Genomic DNA, 9,753 nt, shown 5'->3' with positions numbered 1-9,753 from the left:
TTCTATCTTCTGTAAATCAAACCGAATAATATAGTCCACCAGAACCTCAATATACTTGGCACGTTTTTGATTTCACAACGTTTTCAAATTCACTTGCGTATATATATATTTGTATAGAAAGACACCTCCGAATTCGTACAGTTTCACTATAGCAATGAGCTATCCAGAAGTTCTATTACTAGCATTAGCCCTTACGATCGGAACTTTACCTTCCACAACCAACGGGGTAATCGTACGATTTTAGACAAAGCTTACACCTTGCTTCCCTAGGTAACGGAGTAATCGTACGATGCTAAACAAAGCTTAAGCATAGCTTCCACGACTAACGTAGTAATCGTATGATTTCTAGTAAAGCTTACGCAAACATAACTCCCACAGATCCACGCTGCTTCTCTAAATTAGACCTTAAGCTCTTCAATGGAAGCTTAAACTACTTCTCTTACAGTTAATCTCTTATCTTGTTTTAAAAAGAAGAGTTAATGTTAAATGCGAAGGCAATACTTCCCAAGCTGTTCGCTGCAGTTTTAGAGTCACAACTGGCCACTACACTTTGCGACGATGCACTGCTTCATATCTTACCTGTATCTTACTTTGCTTTGCGACGACGTATGGCTCCATACGTCACACGTAGTATACCTGTCCTTGCGACGACCCACGGTCCTCCGCCGAAACCCCACGCCTCACCTCCCTCATCTTGCAATCCCACACCTTCCCGACAACACCTGTGCGAATAGATATCAGAGACTATCCGAGCCAGAACAACCAAATTTTGCATCCAGACTCCTGTGATATCACACTATTAAAACTGTATTTCAAAATTTCTTTCACCACCTCCAAGAACGAAAATCTGTCGCATCCACCAATTTAAAGATATGCGAAAACCAAACCAACCAGAACCGTAGAAAATTCCCATATCTATCAGACTACAGAATCGGAACTAGATCGGATTATTACGTTATACAGTCAGTACAACATATATTCGGACACTCGTCTATATCAACTTTCTTTATAAATAACTTGAAAAGTATTTAAGTTTGAAAATAAAATTTTATTTCATTATGAACACGGATATTACTACTACTAATTTCAAATCTAAAAACATAAAAAACCTTCTTTGGCATATCAAAAATATTAAAAGTATCAAAAAGGCCACTTTTTTACGCACAACAATTATTCGGACACTTTATATTTTGTACGAAAAAAACTGATTGTCCCCAATTTTTTCTGATTTCAATATTTTGTGGGGCCGCCCTTAGCTTCAATAACAGCTTTTAGACGTCGGGGCATGCTTTTTACCAAATGATTGGTTTCATTGGGATTAATTTTCTCCCATTCCGTCATCAGAGCCGTTTTAAGGATTTCCTTGGAGGAAATTTTATGTTTCCTAATTTTTTTTGCTAGCAAATCCCAAACATGCTTTATGGGGTTCAGATCTGGTGACTGCGGCGGCGTTTTTAACTGCTTGCACTGATACAACAGCCATTCTTGAACCAAAACGAGGTATTTTTGGGGTCATCGTCTTGTTGAAACAAGAAATTCATCGCTTCAAGACCCAATTTTTCGACACTCGCCATTGAATTGTCAGTCAAAATTTTCTTGTAGATGTGTTTGTCCATCTTGGTCTCAATAAACACCATTTGCCCAGGTCCAGCTGCTGCTTACACCCCCAAACCATTACTTTTCCACCGCCATGCTTCACTTCATTTCCGATGTGAACAAAAAAAAAAGATTGGAGTTCGCAAAACTTCACTTAAATAAGCCAGATTCTTTTTGGGAGAATGTTATATTTAGTGAGGAGTCTAAATATAATATATTCGGACATGATGGACCATCCAAAGTATGGAGAAAGGATAATCAAGCCATGAAAGAGAAAGACCTCATCCCAACAGTGAAGCATGGCGGTATATGAAGAAATCAAACTGCAGTGGCTACGCAACTCGTCTCGCGTTTACTCATTTTCTGTCTCTCTCTCACACACTCTTCGTCGTTCAATGTGTGCGCCCTCTTGCGCGATAAAACGGCTGATGTTCCTCCTCGTTAGATTGTGGTTTTTGGATCTCGTTTTCTCTATACTATATTCGAGGCTCCAGCTTCCTCTCCACTTTACTCTCCTAATCTTTCTCACTGACTTCTTCTCTTCTCTGTTCTACTTTTTTCCTCTGTTTTTTCGCTTTTACAATATTATCATATTTCCTTTCGCGCTTCTGAATTCTGTTGGCCGACAGAAATACTGCATGGATGTCCTTTCCTTGACTCCGTGCTCTCCTAGTTACTCAGTCATTTTCTTTATTTTCACTATTTTTTCCATTTCTTTGTTTTCATTTTGCTTGTGAATTTTTTTTAAATGAATTTTTTGCACTCATTTGTCCAGCGGGGCTTGTGGCTGCCTCTGAATCAAGTTTGGCGTAACATTTCGATGCATTTTGATGTCTGTCTTTCGCCCTGTCTTTACATGTTGCCCCTCTCTCATCTTAGCAGCTCTTGTGGGAACTCCTGTGGCAGCTTTGGACCTTCGGGGGATGGCGGCGTATGCGAAATGTGATTTTGATTGGCTTTGAATAGTGTAAAGCATTTTTTCCCTGTCTGCTGTTTGCTGTCTGTGTAATCTGTCGACTGATGTCAAGGTGGGTGAGTGGAGAAGTTCGTTGTTTAATAAAGAGGAAGAGCATACGGCTTAGTGGGGCCCAGACGAGAGACAAGACAAGGCCAAAAGCTCCTTGAGCAGGATCAACCTTTGTAGCTGTTGGCGTTTGACTGACTTCCCTCTCTGTTTATTGATTGCTTGTTTGGGGGGGTAGATCCATGTTTGATTGGATAATAATCGAGGGCTACTAGAGGAGTTCCTTCAGGAAGGGAAAGAGATGCTGTACCTTTCATTCGGTGTCAAAAACCATGGCATGGAGAAGATAGACAGAAAGGGTAGGCGAGAGGTTAGGGAAGGGTTAGGGAAGTTCCTTTGTAAAATCACAAGGAGAGGCTTTCGTACCAGACTTCACTGTACTCGAACTCCTTTCATACCTCCGGTATTCTCTTCTTGCACTGAATTTTCTTGCTTAAAAAAAATGGAATCCACAAATATTTTGCAGAGCTCCAACTTCCAGCAGCAGTGGTTCTAGATCAGCGGGATTTGACTGCGGTGGGTGCTGCAGGGGATGGCACAGGGCTCTCAACAAAAACGGGGTGGGGGTGGGTGTCTGGCGGACAGGACAGTCATAAAATGTCCCGTCAACTGTACAATTTTCGTATGTTTTTCCCTGCTGTCCACCCACGTCCTCTCTCCCTTTCTCTGTCTGGGTTTTTTGGGGTGAACAGGGGGGTGGTGGCAGGGTCACCAGCTGCAATAATAAAACGGTTGAAACTCCCCCTCTTGTGTCCATTGTTGTTGCCGCTTGTAATTTATGGAGCAACAAACAACATTGTTGACATTATTGACAAGCGACTGCTTGATGGGAGTAATAAGGTGGTTCTGGATGGGTTCAGAGGGGGCTCTGGACGGAGAGTACCATCCAGAGCTCCCTGCATGGGAATGTGGAAGTAGGAAGCGCGGTGCAATGGTACTTGTGGCAGTACAGGAAATGAAACAATTTGGTTCTTCTCGGCGTAGTTCTGGTTTTCGCATCTTTTACGAATTCAGGAACGATAGAAATTAATAAATAGATTTGCTATCCAAATTAAATATATATGTATATATCCGAATATCATACGAGTGAGTTTTTTCTTAAGTTATTTTTGAACACACCATTTCTATACTCTTGAAATCCTTTGTACTCTCGGAAAACATATTTCTATAGGAAAAATTCCCCAGTCGGAATTATTGGTAAATGGTAAACCGGAACAGTGCTGTCTTTGTGTGTATTTTCTCGTCGTTTCTCCATTTGTTTTTATGATGGCCGCTGGACCTTCCACGTCTTATGGCCATAATTTGCCAGATGCTCAGTTTTAAGTGGGGGCGGCCTTTCAGCTCTTCCACGGCCCTCTTGGGAAGCAGAGCCTCCTTTTTTGGGTTTGCTTCTTTTGAGTTGGCTCATGAAATATGTTTGAACAGTTTCAATGGGACATTCTACAATATATGATAATTCTGACTGTCTGATAGATCTTTCTGGACTATATGTACATATTTCTTATATGTATTTATATATGTATTCACTTATCTACGAGTACGTTCAGATCAGAGAGAAATTAACCTGGAACTTTTCTAGAGTTAACGAGGGGGAAAGTTGTGAGTCGCTGCTACGGCCGCGACTTTACACTTATACCCGATACTCAGTCATAGCCCCTCCGCCATAGGGCGCACATAATAAACGGCAAAGAGTGTGTCAGAGAGAGGCAGAAAATGAGTAAGCAGAGTGGCCACGCTGCGTAGCCACTAACATTTTAATTGTTCCGTCTAGCTATAATGATGATCCGATCTGATTCAGATTCTGCAGTCTGCAGTCTGGAAGATATGGTCATTCTGCTTGGAAACAAACTTGATTCAGTGTGATATTACAGGAGTTCGGATTCGTTGCTCTAGCTCTTTTAGTCTTAAAGAACGGGGCGGACGGACAGACGGGCAGACGGACAGCCAGACATAGCTCTATCGAAAAGGCTATTGCCGCTGATCAAGAATATATATATATAGTTTTTGGGGTCGGGAACGCGTCCTTATGGGCGTTACACACATCTATTTTCCGCACAAATCGAATATACCCCTACACTTTTTTTGTGTACAAAACATGGATGGGTTGACAAATTACAGAATGGACTGTAAGCTAGCCGCAGGATGATTTTATAGACATTATGTTCTATATATATTATTTGACCATTAGCTATGCTACACCCACAAACGCCTCTACACATAAGAGAGTAATTCTCTTCAGCCAAGTCTGAACTTCCATTTTCCTACTTCGCTTAGATGGAAAATTCTTGAACCATATGCGACACAATTTGCAGAATTTCCATCGTATTTTCTTTGGAAAAGTTTCGACTGGATTGGGTTTCAAGGGCAGGAGAGGCCCCGGCATAAAATGTTTATGGTTTGGCTTCTAATTAGGAACGCACCAGACATGGTAGGCAGGTGTGGGAATACGACTATGACTAGGAGAAGTACCAGGAGTGGAAAAAGGAAGAAGGACTTGGGGTAGGATAACCTGCGTTCTGGCCATGGACCCTGGCATCGTAAAGAAGTCGGAACGAAATGGCCTCGCGACATATTGAATTAAATATTCAATCATAAGAAGCGAAAGCAAAGCAGCCAGGGGGGATCCAGGGAGAAAGTCAGGAGTCATGGCAAAAGTTTCTAGGAACAGCAGGACCTGCGTCAGCAAGGGGCAGAGAGCTTGAACTCGAGCTCTCCTCGAGAGTGACATTTTATGGCAGCGACGTCAGCTGAACTTGATAGACAATTTCGAGTGCGTCATAAACATTTACCGTTCGACGTGAGCCGCCATCTTGAGAGTCCTTGAAGCCCTCCCCTCCCCTTCCCTCTCCCACTCTCTCTACTTCTCTTAACATAAATTAACTGCTACATGCATCGATATAAGAGAGCTGGGCTACCACAGAGAGGTAGAGGTAGAGGGAGAGAGCGAAAGAGAGCGTCCCGCAAGACAATGTTCACAGCTGATGAAGGGCCACAATGAATGGAGAACCAAAATGAGGCAGGCCAGGATATATATAAGTCCGAGATGGATAGAGATGATGATGAAACGATGCATATATGTTGATTGTTTACATTGAGATACATAAATTGTAAGGCATTGATAGAGATGGACAGAGAAAAACATAAAGACGAAACACAAATTTCCAAATACAGACAAAGAGACAGATATAGATATATAGATGGAGATGGAGATATAATAGATATAATAACAGAGAGATAGTGCTATGTGAGATTGTTGTTCTATAATTCTTTAGTATGTTATCGTAAAAGTAACTGCAGATTCGTACAGCAGTCAACGAAAGTCCCATAGTGGAAGGGACTCAATTTTTCATGGTCTAGCCAGTGTTTTCACCGACGGAAGCCAACAGTTTACGATCAATTGCAAGCATATTCCATCAGAGTCCAAAGACAACTTGAATCTGATTTTAAGATGTTATAATACTTAGTTTCTAAAGCAAGATTTCATTGGACTTTAATTGATTTTAATATCTTTAAAATAAACTTGCAATATATTGTAAGATGAATACTTTTTTCGGGAATTCAATCCGATATACCAATCAAAAATTTTAAATTAAATCCATTTGCCTCTAGCTCAATAATTACTTATTCAACTGCCCTGATGGAGGAGCCACATCCGTTTCGCCTCCAGATGGTATTTGCAGCCAAATGCCAACCGAATACGGCGTTCACCTTCCAAGGTCCTTAATTTAATCCGTGATAAATGTACATCCCCACATCCTTTGAGATGTTTCACAAAGGGAGACCTGAAGAGGCTTAAGCTCTGAAGGGGCAGGGGGAGTGGCACTGCATATCCGTATGCATGCAATGTAATTTAATATTTTATGGCATACAATTAGGCGTAGGACAGAGGCAGAGTCCTGTGTGTAAATGCAAATGCCCCCAAGCCACATGCGCCTTCTACGTGAGACGACTCCACACTCCAGACACACCCAGAGCTCATCCCAGAGCTTTGCTCTGGCACCGTTGCTGCAGTTGTTATTAGTTATGTCAGTGGCAATTAGCCGAAATAATTTGTAATCTTATTAGCCGCAAACACAAACACACATACAAGTACAGAGACACACAGTGCCTGGCTGAGAGAGGGACAGGGTTTAAACGGCTGTCAAACTGGCACTAGAGCAGGGGCTGACTCCTAAGTCTCTCACTTCCTGGCAGCCATCTTGGACGGAAACACCCCAAAAAAAGACCCGACCCCCTCAATGCCTGTGTGTGTGTGTTCTATAATTACATGCATTGAAGATTGAGGTTTAATTTCGAGACTTTTGTCTTCTACTATGCTTCTCATGTCATGCCCGTGCCGGGGGGCTGCTCTCTGCTAAACTATTTATTTGTGGGGATTAACATTGTTATGGTTGCAAAATTAATTTCAAATCAATCAACAAACATAATGTGCCTAAGTAAATATTTGTGCTACTTAGCCGCAACATGAATAACCATTCAGAGGGAGAGAGAGAGTATTCAAAAGACTTGAACAAACAAAGGGACGCGTGAATGCATTCAGAAGGATGTAGGAAGATTCAGGAAGACAATTGTGCAAGGTGTACACTTGATTAAATATTGTACAATAGCTGTTTGTGTTCTATAATTACATGCATGGAAGATTGAGGTTTAATTTCGGGACTTCAGCCTCTTACTATGATTCTTATGTCATGCCCAAAAACAATTTTTTCGTTTTTGTTTGATCGGTCATCAGATTTCATTGCTTTAGTTGGCATTCTCTCAAATATCTATACTATACTTAAAGCGTCTCAAAACATTAAAAAGACAAACCTCCATGCTTCTCACACTCTTTGTATTCGGTTATTCGGGATTGTTTGGCTCAAGAAGAAATTAAATTAATTCAAAGTGCAAGAGAATTGTTTCGCTCTTCAGAAGAACTGAAAGAACTTGTTGAGGTATAATCTCAGTTTGATGAGGCTACTGTGCAGATATCTGTTTGTTTCGCTTTGACAATAACACATAAAATTCCGACAGTGGTGCACTTTTGCAAAATCTTGAAAGCATACAAAAAACGGTAAAAAGTGTCATCGGAATGAAACCGTGTAATTTTCTTGCAGAAAAGATTCAAAGAAAAGTCCCGTACCCGTGCTGTCACCAAAGTAGCAACCTTGGTAGCTCCTCGCTTTTAGAAGGAAGGATTCCGCTCTCCTTCAAATGCAACAGAAGCGTCAAAGATTATCCAGGACGAGCTCACCGAAGTGTATCTATTCGGAATGGAGACTGATCCTTTTTTCGCAACCGTCAACACCATAACTAAAAACCATCAAACTGCTCTTTCTCGAAAGAAATAAAATGGAAAAAGTACGAAACAACCGAAAACCAACCAAAAGTGCTGTGGTCATTTTTAGGGAATATATTGAAACAAGGAATATAGACTCAAGATCAGATGCCTTGGAATTTCAGAAGGTGATATTATTATAGTTTGGTATTTTAATTTAATTTTTTAATTCAGGCTAACAGAAGTAAATCTTTCCATTTTTCTTACCAACAAAGTGTTAAATTAGTAAACTATTAAGCAAACCATGTAAAAACTTTGCTCAACTCGCGCCTAAAGCTGATGAGGGCGATCGTTTAGGAGCTTGATGCTTCTTCAGCTTTGCTGTCGCCAGCTCCAGCAGCTTCTTCAGCTTCGGCTTTGCTGTCGACCTCGACCACTCCAGCAGCTTCCTCAGCTACAGCCTCAGTAGTTTCAGTCTCCATTGCTCCTATTTCGGTCACAGTTGCTGCACTTTGGACTTTGGGATTGGCCTCAACATCCTCCTTATCGATGCGATTGTTTGAAGGTGGTGTTTGCTGATTTAGTGAGAGTCGAGGAGCCACTGGTCGCTTCTTGCGCGCTGGGTTCAAAGCATTGCAAAAGGCACAACGAAATGAAGTGAAAACATATTCATCCTCCGGCAGCATACCGTTATGGCCATCGCACTCTTTGCAGATCATGCCGTAGCGAATCGGAGTGTCTCCTACAATGAAGTCTACAATACGGTCCACTGCGCTGCGTGACCGGTTCTGATCTACCACTGGAAAATGCGTACGCCGACGCAGTTCCTGCACTGCGCCCACATTCAGAGATGCTGACGTCATCGACTGTGTCGAGCTGTTTAGATTGTTGTTGTTGACGGTGCGGTAGACGCTGCTATACGGAGTCAACAATCTCTGCTGCGTACTGGCTCCTGGCAGTCTTGCTGCAGGTTGTGGCGTTTGTCGAGGCTTCATTGCGGTGGAACGACTAAACGGCTTGTTTAACTTCCTGTCCCCGAAGCGTTCCAGGAGATTCACTGCCACCTTGTAGATCTCTTTGTCCATGACCTGCTCTAATATCTTTTTCTTCTTCTCCTTCAGCTGGGCCAGCTTATCGCCATTTTTGTTGAGCTTGCGCTGAAAGTACCACGTAAACATCTGCCGCATGAAGACGATGATAACGGGGAACAGGAGCAGCGGTACCAAGTACACGATGCGCTCTTTCCACGTCGGTGGAAAGTAAAAGCAACACCATAATCCAAAACCAACGATGTATGCGCCAATTGTGATTCCTAGAAAGTTCGTGACGAAGCTCCGCTTCCTCTCTTGAGTATTTATCATGTATTTCTCCAGGTCTTTGATCTGTACTTGCAGGGCCTCCAGAACCTCCTCCGTTGATTTTTCCTTCCGAAATTTCGACAAAACGAATCCCACCATTCCAGCAGCATCAACAGAAAGCGAACGCATGTTCAGAAAAACTGGATATATTATAGGTGATAAACGATGCTTTTTGCAAAACAGGAATAAACATTGAGGTACGCAAACACCGATATTTTTGCAGCTCTACTCTGAATGCCGCAAGTCTATCCAATATTTATTCGATAAAATGGTGATAAAAAGAGACTTGTATGAGCAGCTGTATTCCCTTACTACTCACATACAACAGAGCAAAATGGGGCTTGTTATCCATATATGCATGTACATATATGTATAGTATTTTAAAGATGTTTCGGAAGATTTCCCGTGGTACAACACTCCCATTACAAGCTTTATAAGAAATATTCTTCTTCTCCTTCTCTTATTGATATCAGAAGTTTTCCGGTTTCTGCTCCGCCTTTAGGTCCAACATCGTTTCC

The 9,753-nt window shown here is 41.8% G+C and overlaps 1 protein-coding gene across 1 annotated transcript; it reads right to left on the bottom strand.

Annotated features, from left to right (window-relative positions):
- Positions 1 to 8,104: 8,104 nt before the first annotated feature.
- LOC108153508 (endoplasmic reticulum junction formation protein lunapark-B-like) lies at positions 8,105 to 9,334 on the bottom strand. Its single transcript, XM_017283562.2, has one exon. It carries the CDS (start codon positions 9,332 to 9,334, stop codon positions 8,231 to 8,233), a length of 1,104 nt encoding a protein of 367 aa, XP_017139051.2. The 3' UTR covers positions 8,105 to 8,230.
- Positions 9,335 to 9,753: the final 419 nt, after the last annotated feature.

This window comes from Drosophila miranda, chromosome XR, assembly GCF_003369915.1.
Source record: "Drosophila miranda strain MSH22 chromosome XR, D.miranda_PacBio2.1, whole genome shotgun sequence".
Classification (NCBI taxonomy): Eukaryota; Metazoa; Arthropoda; class Insecta; order Diptera; family Drosophilidae; genus Drosophila; species Drosophila miranda.
The sequence above is the reverse complement of the archived record's forward strand: the minus strand, read 5'-3'. Positions and strand labels throughout refer to the sequence as shown.